Raw genomic sequence first — 20565 nt, forward strand, 5'->3', positions numbered from 1 at the left:
GCCACGAGACAACGCAGTTTCATGGCCGGCCACGAGATATTCGTGGCCGGCCACAAAAAAATCTGTGGCCAGTAAGTGGCCACGGGAAAGCTGAGACCCCTACTGCGATAATATGCGACTATCATGTTGTGCCTACATTTCACCGTCGACGATCTTTATGCGAGCGCAAACGCAAAAAGACTTTCTCCCGTAATTGCGAATATAGTTAGACTCAATCGGGTAAATTAAGCGTTTTTTTTTTCATTTTCAGTAGGGGGTAGGCTACCAAGCAAAAAATCGTGTGACAATTGAACACGCGAAGCGTGAAGAAAAATTTCGCTACTATTTTAGTTTATTGTAATGTACTACGATTTATTGAAAATGTGACTGGACCCTGGATCTGCCAATGCGTCGGAACTGATATTTTAGTCATCAACATCCCAAGTGTCGCAGCCAGAATTGTAATTTTTGGTTGGCATTGCGAGTTCACAATCTGAGCAATTCATTTTTGATAATATAATAGGAAATTACCTCGCGAGCCACGCCAAACCCTCTCGCGGGCCACATTTGGCCCGCGGGTTGGCCACCCCTGATATAGACAGGCCCATCCGATAATTTCGGAGCCGGAGCCGGAGCTAGAGCTGGAGCAGTGGTAATAATGCCGCTCCGGAGCTGGAGCCGGAGATAATGTATGATAGAAGAGAGCTGCGGAGCCGGAGCTGGAGCAGTTTAAATTTACTGCTACTCCAAAGCCCTGCTTTAAACTAGGAGTGTGCAATGATATTTTGAGGCCTCCCTTTCCATCCACGCTGGGACATATGACGAAATAAATTTTTTTACTACGTTCGGCTTTGGCCAAGTTGCGGTGCGATAAACACTGGATAAAGGTGATAAAACCTTGGCCCAAAATGATCGTTGCTGCTTGGTCAAAACCTTGCATAAAGATTTGTCCGGTATTCGAAATGATCGTCACAGAATAGTGTCATCATTGCATTCTGAGCCCCGCAGCACAAATGTGTCCCACAGAGGAAAATAATGCAGCCTGATTTGAAATCGCGTATGTCACGCCAGTTTTGTAGAACTGCATTGCGTACAAATGGTTGACTGTGCCTTCTTCATTTCATACATGCCAGTAAATAGCCTACGCAGCATACGGACATACCGTCCCGCCTTTTCTCATAATTGTTCGCTTCATAGATATATTTCATCGTAGAACATAGATGCTGTGTTGTGATTTCAGGATTCGGGAGAGGTGGTGCAGGAAGCACAAGGGTCAAGTAAGAGAAGCGAACTAACTGACTTAAGCGGTGTCTTTTGCTTGACTGTTCTTTTGAATTTACAGGAGTGGGACATCCATGTGCTGACGACAGGCAATTTTGCGAAGACCTGTTGATATTTGAAAACCGACGTGACAGAGCTGAACTAGATCGGGTGAGGAATCATTTTGCTATAATTGGACGAAAGCGGTTACTTAATATTTTGAATAACGGTAAATATATACATTAAATTATGTAAATAAATGTGTACGTATCGTCTGTCCTGATATGGTATAGTCCGTCCATATTGCTGACTTGCATCATGCAAGTTCCATCAAGAGTTTTAAGATGGAATATTCGTTTCCTAAACCAGTACTTTTCCTTTTCACTCATCAAACCGGTATGCAAAGTAAAGGAGGTAGTTTATTTTTGTCTTTGATGTTTTTGCGGCATATACACCGACTCATGATAGACATCAGAGTTGGATCAATTACAATATTTTAATTCAATTACAATTACAATTACTCAATGCTAAAAATATTAAATTACAATTACAATTACTGTTAAACATGTTATTAATTACAATTATAATTACAATTATAATTACTTTAGAACAGGCAATTGATTCAGGAAAGAGGTGTTCTTTGACAACCGTAGCGACGTAATTAACAACAATCTCAAGCTATTCATGTTTCATACCTGATATGTAGAATACCCTTTAATTAAAAAAATCTCGAACGTATTCGAACTATTCCTAATCATGAGTACTGCAAACTACAAGCACAGAAAAATGTTTCAAGCGACTGTTAAGAACCAAAGGTTTGAGCGACTAACACCGAATGGGCTACAGGACAGTCAATGAAATGTAATCAAACGATTAGGCTACTCAGAGCTGGGTCAGGATAATGAAATGTAATTGGTAAGGCGTCAGCGATAAGGATGATACCGATAAGGTGCGTAAAATTAAAATAAATGCAAAAGAAAAGAACCTCTTTTCACTTGCTCGGAAACTGTTAGATTGCATTTGATGAACATTAGGGTGCGAAAAGTTTCTGGCCCGAGTAAATTTGGCCAAGATTGGAGCTAAGATTGGGATAACATTTACAAATGCGTGATCAAGTTTGATGAAGCCTTGGTTGGAAACTTATTTTTTTTTTGCTATTGTTGCAACAAGCCTCTGTACTGGCCAGAGATTTAAAAAAAAACTTTGGCCGTGGTGTAGGAAATGGTTTACGACAGGTTTCAGAATAGTTTATTTGCTGTTCATCAATTTTTGAAATATTAAGATTTAGTTAAGCCCACTGGTTCTCTAACATTTTTCGACACGCCCTCCCTTATGACAGTGAATATTTCGTGCTCCCCTTATCGCCATAGCAGACAATGAAACCAGAAAGTTAGCAATCCTTACATATAGTTTGATGGAATGGAAGGTTATGACTGTTGATGAGAGAATTCTCCAATACGAAATTCAGACTATACACCGAGCAATAACCGTAAAACGAAGGGAGTCGGGTCAAGCGCGGAAAAGATTTCAGTTCGCTGGAGCGTCGCGCCCCGTTCAGATGCTTTCACGCCGCCCAAGGGAGCACGCCCCCCGTTTGAGAACCACTGCTTTAGCCTATACTGTAATTCACAAAGTTTTCTGTTGCTACTGAAGTATTGGAAACAGTTTAGCGTGAAGGAATTATCTAGTTATTACGCAGCACGCACAGAACACCGATGTAAATAGGCTAATTATTACATGTGGTGACTGTTTAATAAGGCCTTAATGCCCCTCGTCGTCATCCTGGTACGTTCCGGATTTTCATTGGTGCAACGAATAAATGATTGATTAAATGATTATTTTATGTTGTGATTGTCAGGTTTTCATAAAAATGTAATTGAGACTGTAATTGAGCAATATTTTGATCAAATTACAATTACAATTACAATTACATGAAAAAATGTAATTAGTACATTCAGCTCAATTACAAATTACAATTGATCCAACTCTGATAGACATATACACGATCTGTGCATATGCATACCATGAGTGTATGATGTGCATATGCCGCTTGACAAGGAAGGTGCAGATATAGCCTTGCACGGCTTTCTAAGTCTTGCACCATCCCTCCATGCCATCCCAGTAATGCATCAGCGCCAAGCAGGGAATTCATGGATACCAGTGTTACTAATCAGGTCTTTGGTCTGAGCCAGCCGGGGATCGAACCCACGACCTACCGATCAAGAAACCATTACGCTATCTTGTCGGTATTCCCATCACTAGGGCAAGATTTTGTTGCAGAAGGCCCTAAGGTACGGCTAGACTCACAAAATTTTCAAATTGCGATATTTTATTAACAGTAAATGCTAGATTCTCAAAAATTGGTCTGTAAGCTGTTCATACTCAACTTTATATACTGTAAAAATTTCAGCATTTCACAATGATTCCTTGGGCCCTAATTGGGGGGAGATTGGTGAATCGGACGGTTAGTACGGGGAAACGCCTGTCTCATTGATGGATGCTGAGATATTCTAAGCAATGCTTTATAAAGTGTCCTGAGACCTCTAAGCACCTGCTGAAATGCGTGAAACTTCCGATTTTTCGAAAATTTTTACGAAGTATTTGTTTGGTACTAGTACGGTGCCGAATTTTCGATTTTTTATCATAAAATTCATATAATAAGTAGCATAGAAAGTTCACTATAACTCCTATAGCAAAAGTAATAGTCTTAGCAGGTAGAACAGTCCTACTGCTTGTACTGAGCCAAGTTTGATCAGGATTGAAGGTATTCTGATATCAAAATTTCTTGTCCCTGTGACACAATATTACCAAAAACTAGAAATGGGAGAAAATCAACTTTGAAAATTGAAAAATATTTTGGTGAAAAAGTAGAGCAGGTATTTGAAATCTGTTGCTTTTAAATGACGCAGGCATGCTTAAATCAGTAAATAGCCCAAATTTGAAGACAATTGAATGTGTCTAAATGCCAAATAAGTCATATAAAGTATGAGTGATTTGCTGATTTTTTACTTAAAACTGCTATACCATTTTCGAAAAATTTGCAAACCTTAAATTGGTTTAACGAAATATATTGGTATAACGCCATTTTAATGATAGTTAATAAGGAGTTGGTAAGCCTTACGTAATTCCCTGAACTGAGACTCGATAAGACCTTTGTGAGTCGTATATTTTGTCGTGTGAACGTAGATAACAAAATATGAAATCGTACGATGTTTTGGGCATGTATACTCTCTCTCGTGGCTATGAGAGATATACGTAGGTAATAACACGTAGAGATATTCATTCATTCTGTTCGATTGACAAATTTTGAAGTACTGTTACGTCGTCGTACATTGATTCAATAAAGTTACAAGTCGTGGAGACAGAAACAAAATATATTCGTCAGTGTGATCCATCGAATACGTGTGCAATAGACAGGTCGTGGTACGTCAGCCAACAAGGCCGTACGGCGCGGTTACGCCGGTCCGTCAAAAGAAGAAACACGCAGCGAAATGTAAACGCAACCTTCTGGAGTCAATTATACAACTACAAACATTCGCTCTGCGTTATATGGTTGACCTCCGACGCTCAATTAATCAAGACCGACCGGCCGGCGGACCACGGAAACGATCAATATAAAGATTCGCCTTGCACAACGGCAAGAAAGACCATTCAGAGAAAACGACGTGACGTTATTGCCAGGAAGAAATGCAGCGGGGTCGTGCTTTCGACGATCAACACTCCAGAGAAAAGAAAATAATGAAGACAGCGTCTGCAGTGTCAGAAATGCTCGGAAATCGCAGAAGTTTAGCAGATTTGCGGACGGTGGTGCTCCAAGCATGCATCACACGGATTAGAAAAATGTAAGGTAGATCGATTTTATTCTCTTGCACTACGACGTTAGTTAGTTACTGTTATTGGGATATTGACAAAGTATAGTGTAGTAAAGTAAATTGCAATCATTGGTTTCTAAACCCAGGTAGGGGTCGCATTTCCTGCGAGTCAAATCCTGCGCTGTGGACAGCGGTAGGACGCAGGTGCTTATATAGCATAATGTTTTGATAAGAGAAGTGTGCGGGTAAACCCGTAGCATGAAGGCTACCCTATTTATTCGATGCCATGATGCATCCAATAGCTGAATAGCTTGATATGTATGTGTGATGAATAATGATATATTGCAAGCCTTGTGAAGAGATATTAGGCCTCTGCCATACGACGATACCCTTATGTTGAGTATATCATTGAGAAAATATGCACCGCGGTAGTGCATGATATTTGCAAACATTGCTTTGCATGTAATACAATAAATAGGGCACACTCTCGTTCTGTTGGTATATACCAATGTTAAATGCTTCGTGATATGAATTAGGAAGTTTCATATCAATTTAGAATAAAATGATTGCAGGTGAATATTCGATTTTTTTTATACCCATGACAGTATCTTGCTAATTAGTTCGTGTGTGAGTGATATTATCGGTTTTCTGAATGCCCAATGTAATGTATCCTTTAATGTTGCCGTAATATCGTGTATGTGTTGTTTTGAGGTATTAAGTGATGTTTGTGTTTTTTTTTGATCGCCTAATTTTGTTGATTTGTAATTCAGTAGTCTGCATAAACAGACTGATGTTACTTTCCGCCATTTGATGTAGATAACGACGTGTTCGACGATTTCGTTCGGCAGTTTCCGCCCGTTGATGCGGACAGAGTGGTACTAAACTAGGGTTGCCATACGTCCGGAATTTCCCGGACATGTCCGGAATTTCACTGTTAAAACTGCGTCCGGGAGGAATTTCAAAAATATGCCTAATTGTCCGGAATTTTGAAGGCTTAAAGTAAGCTCATAATATTTTCGTAAATCAGCATAAACGATATTATTTTGGGGCAGATTTATGATACATGAAATTTTTTTCGCGCTGGGTGCTATTTTGTATCTTATGTATTGGTGTTACTATGGGGACTACCATCCTCGCGAAATCTGCGATCAAAATTAAATAAAAATAACATTCATTTCCAAAAATATGCCTAATTGTAATCGCAATTACAAGATAACGGTATATTCATAGAGTCGGTTTGCGCCGTTTCGATGCTTTATTCAGAGATAGTGGTTCAAAACCTGGGGATATTTTGCCTTTATTCTGCAGTTCTCGAAGATGTTCAACGTAATCAGCTTCCAAAATAGGCCATGTGTAAGTATGGAAAAATGTGCCAACCTTTTGGACAAATGTGCAGCCGACCTTTAATTAGTAATCAACTCATCGAATTTTGAGCTGGGCCACGGAACATATTTAATTTGGAAATGGAGTCGCGACCATGAAAGGTTGGAAACCACCGGATCTGTAATGTTTACAAGCTCAGTGGTGCAGTGCGCACCAGCATTATACCGAAAAATATCGGTGTGACATGAAAATGACTCAGCGATGTATCATTACGCTCCTTGCATTTTCGAAGTCATCGTCCTCCACCAGCTATACCGCTGACTCTGATCATGTTGGCGGAGAGAGGATCAAAATTATATAGTAGCATAAGGAACAACTAATTTTGTTGAAATTATTCCTTCAAATCATTTAACGACCAGATGCATATAGTAAGCCCCCTGAAGTTGCATCGATTATCCTACGGTGGGCCCAAGATCAGTGTTTATTTGGGTGGGAGGGGGCTGAAAAAATGTGACTTCGGCGCTGGTTACAACTTATAACACTCAACCACATACTCCTGAACCGGATCGTGACTATCTCTAGTCGATAGACAAAGCTTTGTTTGTGTGACGTCACATTGATCGACAGTGTGCTCGTACCTCATTTCGAAATCCGCTAGTGGGCGCTAAAGAGCGTCCGGAATTTGCGTCACAAATATATGGTAACTAAACTCCGCGGGAAATCCGGGTGACGTACATGTAATTTCGTCTAGTTGTGATGACAGCGGTAGCGACTGTCCGAGTAGTATTGGTAGCGCGTCCCGAGAGCGTATCTCTGAATGCTTACCTGTTGATGTCGATCACGACAATCCTGCGCATGAATCCATTTTGCCCGATAACGCTAAGACCCAAACATGTAATGAAGGCAGAACTCTCGACGAGTCAAGTCCAAAATATACGTCCAGAGGGAGACGAATTGTTTGACCAAGACATTTGAATGATTACGTGTTGCATTAAATCGCGTCGAGTAAAGATATGCGTAGTGAAGAGCGTGCCTTATGCATTGATATGTTATGTAAATGCAGGATTGCTGCATCATGTTGTGACTCCCGTCGTAGAATGTAAGGTGGGGTCACCGAAGCTCGTTGCTAAAGTATGCGTTGTAGTAATATGCGCGGACATCAAAATGTGAGGCTCGTGTAGGCCCGCTTATGCTTCACGGAACTTTGCGTCATATTTGAAATGGTCACTGTAGAATGGTTGTTGGATTGTCTTAAGCCCTCTGTTGTTACGTAGACGTACGAGCAACACGGATTTGGTAGGTAGGAAAAAAGGATTGCTGTTCCCGCTGGACGGGTTAACAGTAATGATGAGAAAGTAGAAGAAGTAAGTGAATGACAGTGAATAGCATGTTCCGTGGGTTTTGAAGCATGATTGCTGGAGGAATTATGGTGTTGACCTTGCATACACGTTGATGGCTTTCGTCAGGGCATATAGACTGGTTTCGTCTATGTATTGCATTGCATTTTCTAGTTTTTGTTGCTCTTTATTATACATTTTCATTAATTTGTTGTGATTGCATGCGTGTGATCTGTAATGTCACGGTTGTACCGCTTTTGGGCTGTTTAATACTATAGTTTTCATTTGTGGTTGAGGATAATATGTTATTGCTAGCGAATTGACCTTTAATGTCGCTGTTGTAACGCTTTTGTGCTGGTTAAATTATGTATTTTATTTCTTTGTTTTGTGTGAACGCTAACTATTGTTGATCTGAGTTTCAGTTGCCAGTAGGACGGAACGATGATATTGCGAGTCGTTCCGAGGTGGTGATGTAAAATAGGGTTTCCGAATGCCACGCTTGGGTGGTATTTCGTTTCATTGGTTTACTTTTGCCCCTGCATATAAAATCGTTTCCTGTCTCCAATCCCTAGGATTAGCTTCAGCCCCTATGATTAGCCACAGTCCATATGTCGTATGACCCTAGGTATGAGAATTTGACCAATATATTCGTTTTTTTTTACACCAAGTTCTTTAGGTAGGAAGGGGGAACTTTTAACGAAATATATTGGTATAACGCCATTTTAATAATAGTTAATAAGGAGTTGGTAAGCCTTACGTAATTCCCTGAACTGAGACCTGATAAGACCTTTGTGAGTCGTATATTTTGTCGTGTGAACGTAGATAACAAAATATGAAATCGTACGATGTTTTGGGCATGTACTCTCTCTCGTGGCTATGAGAGATATACGTAGGTAATAACACGTAGAGATATTCATTCATTCTGTTCGATTGACAAATTCGGAAGTACTGTTACGTCGTCGTACATTGATTCAATAAAGTTACAAGTCGTGGAGACAGAAACAAAATATATTCGTCAGTGTGATCCATCGAATACGGTCCGTCAAAAGAAGAAACACGCAGCGAATTGTAAACGCAACCTTCTGGAGTCAATTATACAACTACAAACATTCGCTCTGCGTTATATCAACATCAGTTAGATCTTGTAAATATGAAATAACATATCAAGAATACTGCGACATTGTCAAAATACCCATTGCAGGTGGTATGGGTGAAGATACTACATCCATATTTCCCTCCGAGACCTTTCAAACATACAATTTTTAGCATCAATTTCATAATGACAATCCGATACTAATTTGAGTTGCATAACCCTTATGCTGTAGTTGGTATGCAGTTCCAATATCCTTTGTCAGATGAGCCACAGTCAGACAATTCAAATTTTTGGAACAACTGCATCAAAAATGTAGAAATTGCTAGGAAAAATGATTCCGCCGAATAGGAACCACCGTTATTGAATGCGGAGAAAACTCCAATATTTTTCACAATATTTCTTTGATTATTCAGTTCAGCTGTTCAAAGTTCAGAAACCATTGGTATACTTTACTTTTCTGCCATGTGCATCTTTTCCTATTGCCAAATGCCTTCGTAGTGTATGCCTTTGTCGTACCGTTCATTTAAACGATTAGCTACCAAAATATACCAATGCAATCTTGAAAATATACAATATGATAAACAACACTCATAATATTGGCAGCTTGCAGCTATTCCCAGGTGAGCGAACGGCTGCTGGCCTGTTAAATGTTTTGAAAGTCACGCTTCCTCGATTACAGATATGGCTCTTTCATTTATTGTATAATATCTACACGGCAGAGTGATTATAGACAATTTTGAGTGGGTCTAAAAATATGAAATTGTTTGGGGGGTGATTTTCTACGAAAATGGGGGATTTCAAATCGTATTTTACCATACTTCTAATTCGAAATCAGACAAGAGCAATACATTTTTGAAAAGAACTAGTTTCATACTTTAAGATTATGCAATAAAAAAATTTGTAAAATTTTGTGAATCCAGCAGTACCTTTGGGCCTCCGTGGAAAGTTGCATTTGTTTTTGAAAAAAGTTAAAATGTTGCAGAAGTTGCATTTTGCTCGGTTGACTAAAAAAAGGTCAATTTCCAGGCTCAGCTCCCGAAATACCCGTAAAAGCGTTACTTCGGTGCTGATTTACAGTGTTTCAGTCGAATTTGGCCGGAAAAATCGTAAAAGTTGCAAAATGTTGCAAAAATTGCATGAAAAAAATGGACAAAAGTTGCAAAAATTTGCACTATAAGATTCCTTCAAACAGCTTAAAACAGCATTCTACATATCCTAAGAGTATTTAGGAAGCTGCCGGAAGCTGTAAAAAAAAGTTTCAAAAGTTTCAAAAACTTGCCCTACTCATCACAGATGGTCAAATCATTCAGTGCGGTTAGTCAAGTAGCAGTAAAAGTAATGCCGTCAATTTCTATCAATTACAAGTACCGTAATTTTCCAATTACGCCCCCATATATAATACGCACCCTTAAAATGGCACGCAAATTGTGGGGAAAGGCCTGTAGCCATGTATAGTACGCACCCTGCATTCGCAGTACATGAATAGTTGTGTTTTAGTATAGGACGTCATTCTGTTTTGGGATGTCACTGTTGAACAATCATGACATAACCATCGCTAATCATTATACAATTAACGGCACTGTCTCAATGCGATAGTCGATCGCAGCCAAAGCCTCGATAGTCCAGACCAGCGACATGACATCTTGCGCACGAGGCTTATTAGCTACCGGTATTACAGATGCGATTGCTCAGGCCAACGGTTACGTCATGCGCACCAGGCCTGTTGGAGATGCGACTGATTACGCAAGCGGTTATATCTTGCGCACATGGCGTGTTGTATATGCGATTGTGCAGGCTGTCGTTGATGTGATTAATTAGCGATGACTGCCACGCGCTAGTGCAGCTATCGATGACCTAATTTCCGTCGCGTACAAACGGCATACAAACTCCGGTAATTGGCAACACGTTTCTCGCTAGTTGTCAGCGCGTAACACTGCTAATACGAATTACTGGGCACGATCGCTGCGCGATTGGAAACAAACATGAAGAAAGGCGTGATTTCAAAGTTTTTATCGAGGGAGATTTTTTCAAGGCTTGTTGTACCCATCTATAACACGCATCCCCCTATTTTAGGGCAAAAAAATCGGTAAAATTTTGCGCATTATACATGGAAAATTACGGTAGTAGCAACTTTCAATACATGTCTAAGATCCTTCAAGTGGGAGTACAGAACGGAGCGTCAGAAGAGTACTAAAGTGAGTAGACGAAGTTTCACAACGTCTATTTGGTCAACGGGTCGCATTCATTTGGTAAATTAGCAATTAATCAGAGGCGACTACTTTCAAATTTGGAAGATACATATTCACGACTAACACAGAATGACTAGCGACACTATAAATTGGTGCAACATGTTGTTACCGCGGGACAACCTCACACACATTACGACAATTTCATTATGCCAACTTACTCAAAACTGCTCTATACTTTTCAGAATATAAAGTGTGAAGATTAAGTAATGGTGCCTGAAAAATGGTTAAGTAGCCTTAATACTGAAAGTAGTCTAAAACATAGCCGCCTGAGTAAGAAGCGCGAGTAGGTAAAGCGTGTATGTGGGTACTACCACCTCTGATCTTCATATGCGAGAAACCTATTGATGCAAGCAGGGCTTTGGAGCCGGGGCCCCGGAGCCGTGCATTTTCACCAGAGCTGGAGCCCGTTATTTGAGGAGTAGGTCCGGCTCCGACCTATTTCATAAGATGCTATTATATATGCAACACCACATATCCTGATTTATCATAACTGAACAACAGGCCTGAATTTTAATGCTGTGCACGGCAATGGCATAAAGTAAAGTGCGTTATAATCAGGGTTGCCATACCGTCCTTATTTCTAAGATTTGTCCTTATTTTGAAGGGCCAGGTCTTAGAAAACTCGTCTGTCCTTATTTCTAAGAAATGTCCTTATTTTCGACATGCGTCCTTACTTTGTCGTATTTTCAACAACCATACAGAATTTCGATCGTTTTCCTCTGGTATCTGTGTTGCATAATATTATAAAATTACGCTCTTGCGTCGCGATTTTATGACATCACAAATGAAAAGAACTCCCGTGGCGTCTAGTGGTGAGATAGCTCGGGCATAGTGGGTGACATAGGAGTTTCGAGCCAAGCTATCGCAGCGGAAGTCATTTTAGCAGTAAACAGCAGTACCAGGTTTACAGCAGAATAAGCTGTGGGGAAGGTCGCAGTGAAAAAGGGCGCAATGCAGACGACAATTTGGTTGAAAAGCAGTAAAACTAAAAACCATTGATAAATTTATCTAAATTATATTGCACATAATAGTTTTAGCTAATATTACCGCTAAATCTGATTATTTAAAATGAGCAAGCGTAAATATGTTTTTCGTGACGATTATGAGCGAGAATTGAAAGGCATCAAACGGAGCTTGAAAGGCGCGAGTATTTCGCACATTGCAATATCTGTAATTGAGACATTAACCTGGAGGCCATAGGAAAGACCGCTATTTCAACTCATATTGATACCCAAAACACCAGAAGTGTGTCATAATGATTAATTTGAGCCAGTCAAAACAATATTCTCCCATCCCAACATCGCAAAGAAGTTTGCTTCGGCCACGACCAAGACTGCAAGAATTGTTACTGGAGTTCTTGCTCCATTTGCTCAGAAAATGATTTTGTCTGAACTTGGTGTACGGCCTTTTCCCATCTCTGTTGATGCCTCTCTAATCACAACGAGGTGAAGAAGTTTGGTGTTTTTTGGGGGTGTGACGAAGTGTCCTGAGTAAAGGTAAACCTATAGACCTCCTGAGCTGTCGTAAGATCCATGAAGCACTTTCTAATAACAAGGAGTTGCTGGAGCAGATCATTTCAGGCGAAAAGTATGGACTGTGATAAACCACGGCTCGTATGCAGAAAAACACTTTTTAATGCTAATCTAATTTTCGACTGTCCTTATTTTTGGGTCTATGTCGATGGCAACCCTGAATGCAACTATGATGTTATCGACTATTGACAAGTATTCATTATGACGTCACAAGCGGGCACGGCGGCACCTATATGTCTTCGTTGCTACATCGGATGTTACTGACGGCTGACAGACTCTAGATTACTATAGATAACTAACCTGTGGGTAGATTAGTAATCTATATAGACCAGGAATGGCCAACCTTTTCGGCTAGAGGAGCACATGCAATTGACGAACGAGTGCGCGGTCCACTAGCCGCGCCAAGCGGGTAAAATTTCCAAAGTTTATAAATAAACTAGGTCAATAATATTATTACTTGAGGATATTGCGGGTCTATTGTATACCGCCCGCTAGGCTCAGTTTGCAAGGACACGACTATTCGGCGTCTGGCCACATCGATATCGAAGGTCTCCGACAATATGCGACAATCATTTTGTGCCTACATTTCACCGTCGATGATCTTTATGCGAGCGCAAACGCGTATTGACTTTCTCCCGTAATTGCGAATACAGTTAGACTCAATCGGGTAAATTAGGCGTTTTTTCATTTTCAGTAGGGGGTAGGCTACCAAGCAAGAAATCGTGTGACAATTAAACACGCGAAGCGTGAAGAAAATTTTCGCTACTATTTTAGTTTATTGTAATGTACGACAATTTACTGAAAATGTGACTGGACCCTGGATCTGCCAATGCGTCGGAACTGATATTTTAGTCATCAACATCCCAAGTGCCGCAGCCAGAATTGTAATTTTTGGTTGGCATTGCAAGTTCACAATCCAAGAAATTCATTTTCGATAATATAATAGGAAATTACCTCGCGGTCCACGCAAAACCCTCTCGCGAGCCACATTTGCCCCGCGGGTTGGCTACCCCTGATATAGACAGACCCATTCGATAATTTCAGAGCTGGAGCTGGAGCCGGAGCAGTGGTAATAATGCGGCTCCGGAGCTGGAGCCGGAGCTAATGTATGATAGAAGAAAGCTCCGGAGCCGGATATGGAGCAGTTAAAATTTACGGCTGCTCCAAAGCCCTGGATGCAAGTCTAATCATTATCGTTGTGGAATATCTATTATGCAATTGGAAATGTAAGGACATATGAAGCAACATGAGCGATGTATGAAAACTGTGACGACTAATCTCATTATGTATGAAATGTCCGGCAATTGCTGATAGAGACTGTTGGTACTATACATGCACAGTGTAATTGGGTGATAACGAATGTGCCCTCTAATTCTTCACGAGACTGTGCGCACTCATCTACTCACTGTGTGGTCCTTGGACAACAGTGCGTAACGACTAAAAAAAGGTCCCCACTTCGGCTTTCTTGTGCGCAGCCTAGATTTTCTGTGTGCCGAGACGTGTCATCACTGCACATCGCGCAATTGCGCACGTGCGCAGCTTAGACGGAACATTGGTGCTACCGGAGTCGATTGAAAGTTATTATATTTGTTAAATTGTTTAGCTTACCCGTTTTAATTTGTACCATACAGATGAATATCAATCCTGATGTCTTGAAAAGATCACTGGAATCAGAGAACTTCCGTAAGTGATACTTATACACATTAGCACAGATTTGAAACACGAGGCGTTCTTTTGCCATAAATTTGTTTCGTCGTGGCACTCATCAAAATCCCATATCATCATTGATTTATCATTTCTTTGGTAACGTTGTCAACCAATGGTTGAATTAACTGGAATCATGTGGAGTTACGTTCGAATGTGAAAATCCTTGTTTGACGAGTTTCATTTGATGAATTTTATGCCAGAATTAGGTTTATTTTTTACACGCTTGCTTTTGCAGGCAGCATGTGTTATATCTCATTACTGGGGCAAGCTTTTGTTGCACTAAGATCGCGAGAAAATTGCATTTAATTTTCACAAAAGTTGCAGTAAAAAAATGAATTTACAATTTTTGTTGAATTATTAGGGTATGAGATACTCGAAAGGTTCGGTTGTATAACCTAGTTCCTGCAGAGCTGTCAAATTTGTTACTTTATTGCCATTTAACGCACGGTCTGGCGAAACCTCAACAAATTACATTTTCTGCTGTACATAGCCATAAAAATACACAACGCGGGAATAATTTCCCCAGAAAATCCAAACAGCATAGCTATAACATAAAGGACATAAATAAACTACGTCCTGTCCTATATAACCCCCTCACCCTAAAACAAGTCAAATACCACACCCCAAATTACCTAGGTCTGCAAACTTAACCCAAGGCGTTGCAGAGAAACTCAGTCGTTGCGGATTTAACGAAATTTATAGCCTGAATAAGGTGCCTCGGTGTCCCGCATGGGCGTTCGTGAAATGGCAAACTACCTCAAATTGAAACGACAGCCTCAATAAAGCGATCTATTTACATATTGTTCGGACACGGTCGTGCTTGGCGGGGTAGTTAAACTTTTTGATTGCAAGCCATTGTGTCATAGCTAACACAGTGAGATGCAGCTAAACCATCATATAACTCTTTATTATGCAAATCAAAGAGTATAGAACCATACTAGAAATATTTATAGCATGTTTTTAAATCACACTTCTTTACATTTTGACGCAATATTTGAGAAATGTTGCAGTAAAAAAATGGTATCAAAAATAGAGAAAAGTTGCAAAAAGTTGCACTATAAAATACCTCCAAACAGCTTAAAACACCATAGTACATAGATTCTGAGTATCTATAGGAAGCTGCAAAAGAAGTCGCAAAAGTTGCAAAAACTTGCCCTAGTCATTACTTTAGCGATTTGTGTATATTCTCCTTCTCGATGATTCTGAATTGTGGCCACTTTTTTTACAGTTGAACGCATATGCATTGGGCTGGCTTGTAATACTTCAACAAACATGGTCAGGATGTTTCTGAGGGAATGTGAACTGATCACTGAAGTTACAATTACTGATATCGAAGATCGATGTAAGTAGTATTTATTTATATTTCATTCGCTTCTAAATGTGACCACAATTAGATCTTGGACAAGTGTTCAGAGGATCGGGAATCTTTAACTATAGTTGTTACATTAACCCCATGTTTACATCTTATATGGTCCGAGAGCTTCACTCTCGTTTGAGAATGTAAAGGCTTTGTCTCGCCTGCAGAAAGTAAAGGATCTTAAGCTTCTCGTGTTTATGGTTCTGTTCCACCATCTACACTGATTTTATATGTACAAATGCCAATCTTGTGAGTTTGGCTTCTCTTAAATATATTGAAAGTATTTTACGTAATAGAGGGCAGAGGTGGTCAGTGGTCAGTAACGAAATACTTCTGATTTTTCGGAGTACTGAAGTAGGTTTTGCTTACTTGCACTATTTCCTCAAGTTGTTATGATTTTAGGCCACTTCTACTTTTACTTCAGTTTTCTGTTTTTTAGGCCAATGCAGGTCTAGAATACTTAGTTTCTTACTTACTTGGCAGTAGCTACTTCTACTTGATTATCAACGATGACTAATTTGACCACTTCTGTTTGTTGAGGGGATACAATAACGGTGCTTAAACTAGGGAACTAGAAGTCTCCTGAGAGTTCAGACTAAATCTGATTTATCCTGAAACTTCAAAGTTTTCAATAACGGCAATAATCACAATAATAATTTTATGGTACCATATCCATGGTCTTTTTGTGCCATCAACAAATACGGTGTGTGTAAAAAAGTTTAGAAACTACTTAGATACAGTGTTCGCGGCCCACCAGTGTATTTCATACTCCGTTCAGTAATGGCTATACTCGTGGCAGAGTTATACTGATATGAGGAACTTTTTGCTGACATTTAAGCTTTCGAATAAATTCTAGCAATATTTACTACCGTAGGGGATGATGGATATGAAAGAAGGATTCAGCTATTCAATGCGATGCGTGCACAACAAGGATTGAGACTGGATCCAAGAATATTGTTACAAAAGTCCAATGGATTCCGTATGCGCGAAATTTATGATATTATCTGCATGAGCTTTATCGGTCGTCTGAAAAGTTCAATAGAATGATACATCAGACGCTGCAGTGTTATTGTGATTAAAATTTGATTACAATCTCTTTCAAACGGTTACATTATTCGATAATTTAGGAAACCATTCTTCAAAAACTGCGGCTCCCCGGATGGCACTGTCTGTTTTCCCCATGAGCCAATGACAATAAACATCTCTTTTCAATTAGAATGCTGTCATCCAATTCTCGAATGTGGGTACGTAGGGAGAACTTCCAAACGGTTGCAGGACCGTATCAAAGAACACATCCCACCGTCTGTCAAATCTTATATCTCGAAATCACAGCATAACAATCCGCTTGTTCTCGAACATAACCAGGCTACGGGTTAAAAGCTAATTATCACGAGATCATGTTCTCTATATTGGCTAAGGGTCGCAATTTATTTCATTTGTCTGTTCTTGAGTCCACCATCATCACTATGAGTAAACCTAGTCCATGCAAACAAGGAATTTGTGTATCATTTGAAAATCGCGCAGTAACTTGTTTTGCTTCGCTATCTCCGTGCCAACGGTACAATTCTCTCGTTTTTCTAACTATGTATATTTTATGTGTGACGTCATAATTAGCGATATATATTGTTGTTAAACATAGTTAATCGAATTCTCGCAATATTGCTGACGATATCCTCTGAGGAGGGTCAGCCGTAAAGCTTCGGGAATAAATATGAATATTTTATTCAAATGTGTTATGATGTTTTGTACTCCTATGCGTCTCTTCGTGTACTTCCGGAAAATTTTCTTTGTATCCCCAATTGATATTATATTTGGTGCAAATTTGGATTATATGATTGTTACATATATAGTCGATTAAGATCACTTATTTTGGCCGTACTCTGAACAAAAATATGAATATGTGTGCTTTTTCCCCCACATTATGCATAATTGTCAGTTTTCCGTTTATATCTCTATTGCATAGAAGTTCCATCAATTGCTAAGTAGCGTCATTATTTCATTCCTGCATTATGAATGTAAATTCTGCTTATTGCGAGAATTGTTGAATATGAAGCTATTCCATATGTGGAATGTCACCAAGTGCACCTACAAGGAGTAGGCTACTTTGGTATGACGTTGTGAGATCAAGATGAACGCAAGGCACCGTAAACGCCCCGCCAGCATTAGACTAAAACTTCGCGCTTATGGATTGAAAGGTAAAGGCTAAATGATGCAATTTGTAATCACCGTAGTTTTGTGCGAGCCAAAGAGCCACCATGATGATTGATATTTTTACATGAATGAGATGTAAGGTTGGAATAAAAACAAGAAGTCATATCACTTCAACATTGACTATGCTTTACAGCCAATTACCCAATACCCACTCCCCTGAAATGCCAGTTGCAGCTTTACGTCCCTGCCAGATCTGATTTCGAATGATGCTACGGTGTAGGTAGGATGTAGTGGAAGATGTAGATTGCATTATTATGTGCTGTAGAAAATACATTAACACCGACTCCTCAACATTATTATTATTGACTTGTGCTGAGACGACAAAAAAAACTATGGGGATAACGTAGAACTGTTGTTCACAAACGTTCTTGGATCAAGGATAAGCAAGAGCATAAAAGTTCAGCATCATCGCTTTCCCGAAAACCCGGGAACTATGAGTGAGGAACGAGGTGGAATGTCTATAAATCAAATAAATGGAAGAGAAATATCAAGATAGTTGGGATGCTCACTAGGGTTATGACTAGAAAAAAAAATTCAAAATTTTGTGTGTCCTGTAGTCACAAATGATGAGCTTTTGCGTCCTGATTTAAAAACTCACAAAAGTTAAGACTCTTTGAACAAAAACCTCCCGCACAAAATTTTTCCAGTTTTCACTGTATGGAGGATAGGCTTTCTTTTGTAGATACAGACTATATAATTTATTTATCGACTGATTTGAATTTAACTGACCCAATTCCAATTGCGAAGATTTGAAATAGTATTCTGGTACATTTTGATCGCCCAGATTGAATTATTCCTATCGTGTTCTTGTTTACAGTCAATATTAAATAATTAATAAATGATTATTAATTCCGATTTTAGATGTAGACTGTAAATATCGTATAATTTCAATTTGTCTGGTACAAATCAAACTGGGTGTTCGAAAAGGGGAAAGTAGAACAGCTCTAGGTATTTTCAACGGTCTAGAAAACCGCTTAGAAGAATATGATGTACAGGAAAATTTGGAAATCTCATATATCATATGTGACACCGTAGCATCTGTTGATACTGAACTGCAGAATGGCGTTGTTTCGAAACTGCGAAATGCAATGATGAGCATGGGTTTTCATATCCTTTGCCAGCATCATATTATCGATTCTTAAAGCATATATTAGAGTTCTTCACACTACGAAAACTAGATGCAATCCACCAAGTACGAATTACAGATGAAAATATTAGAAAACCGAGGATGTAGGGATGATTTTAAGTTTATCTATGGCATGTGCAGAACATGCCGTTCTTTCAAAGAAAATAGTATGGATTACCACTGATCAAATGGCATAAACTTCCATCTCTACGCAATGCGAGAGGGTGCTCAAGGGTTGCGCTGCGTACTTCCACTTCCCCAGATAGAGAATTACTCTGGAGATGCTTATTTATCACAAATGCGTGTCAGGAAGACTGGTATTCTAACCAGATAACTAAGGATCGAATATACTAGATTATATTATCGGTTCGTCGATAATATCGAGACGATATCACACTTTGAAAGAGTTATCGGTATCGGCCATTGCAGTTGAAAAATTAACGGCAATTTGCGTGTGACGTCACAACATGGCGGAAGGAAGCCAGGAAACTATAATCTTTGATCGCTAGACTGAGAATATTGATATATTTCATATAGCTTACACTTTACAGGTGTCCAGATGCAGCCTTTCTAGTTCATTTCATGTTCAAGTATAACAATGGCTGTAAAGATGTTCAAATAAATGCCCTCTGAAGATTTGAAAATGTGCTTATGTATACATCCAACTTCTTTTAAATATCGGCTGAATGTATTGGGGTTATCGGCTAAGGTGTGAGATATTGGTTTTATCAGCATCGACCCAAACATCCAATATCGGTTCGGCTCTAGAATATACCAAAGATCATTTGCTGCTATCTTTGCGGTCGAATGTCCTGCAGCGATAAAGTGCCCCAAAACCCCATTGGAAGTCGGATATGTCCGTCGTAGATGTCCCTGGCACTAACATAATAACAGAAAGGGAGGTCAAATTGATGAATGAAGTTTACAATAAGTGTAAAAGGACATATATTTGAAGATTCAATTTGTAGCAAAGAATATCTTTGAATTTTAATTTTTTTCCATATTTGGACCAGTGTCGAAAATTGATGTTAGTTTGTGCGGGACATTTTTTTCGATTTGAACAAAATGATTATGATTTTATTAATTTATACCAAAATGTTCATCAATTCCTGCTACAGGCAAAATTTTTCTTTTTAGTTATAACCAGGGTTGCCATACCGTCCTTATTTCTAAGATTTGTCCTTATTTTGAAGGGCCACGTCTTAGAAAGCTCAACTGTCCTTATTTCTAAGAAATGTCCTTATTTTCGACTTGCGTCCTTCTTTTGTCTTATTTTCAACCACTACTGAACTTCGATCGTTTTCCTCTGGTATCTGTGTTGCATAATATTATAAAATTATGCTTTTGCGTCGAGATTTTACGACATCATAAATGATAGGAACTCTCGTGACTTACACACCACAAGATTTGACTTCTAGGTGGTGAGATAGCTTGGGCAGTGAGTGGTGGTATAGCAGTTTCGTATGTACCAAGCTATCGCAGCGGACGTCATTTTAGCAGTAAACAGCAGTACCAGGTTCCTTCTGTTTGGTCTACTGCAGAATAAGCTCAAGCTGTGGGGAAGGCAGCATTTATTGCG

At 39.4% G+C, this 20565-nt stretch overlaps 2 protein-coding genes across 2 annotated transcripts in view; one reads left to right on the forward strand and one right to left on the reverse strand.

The window, feature by feature from the left end:
- The window catches only part of LOC145436037 (uncharacterized), a 50888-nt gene extending 33157 nt beyond the window's left edge, over window positions 1-17731 (forward strand). Inside the window, exons 8-12 of the mRNA XM_080313327.1 lie at window positions 1220-1256; window positions 1322-1410; window positions 14217-14268; window positions 15521-15634; window positions 16524-17731. Coding sequence (XP_080169453.1) covers window positions 1220-1256; window positions 1322-1410; window positions 14217-14268; window positions 15521-15634; window positions 16524-16696 — 465 coding nt within the window. The 3' untranslated portion in view covers window positions 16697-17731. The remainder of the gene's footprint in view (window positions 1-1219; window positions 1257-1321; window positions 1411-14216; window positions 14269-15520; window positions 15635-16523) is intronic.
- Window positions 1-20565, reverse strand: part of LOC145436036 (uncharacterized) — a 450309-nt gene that overhangs the window by 256966 nt on the left and 172778 nt on the right. The window lies entirely within an intron of this gene.

This window comes from Botryllus schlosseri, chromosome 3 (assembly GCF_051294905.1).
Source record: "Botryllus schlosseri isolate E-star chromosome 3, Bs_hap1, whole genome shotgun sequence".
Classification (NCBI taxonomy): Eukaryota; Metazoa; Chordata; class Ascidiacea; order Stolidobranchia; family Styelidae; genus Botryllus; species Botryllus schlosseri.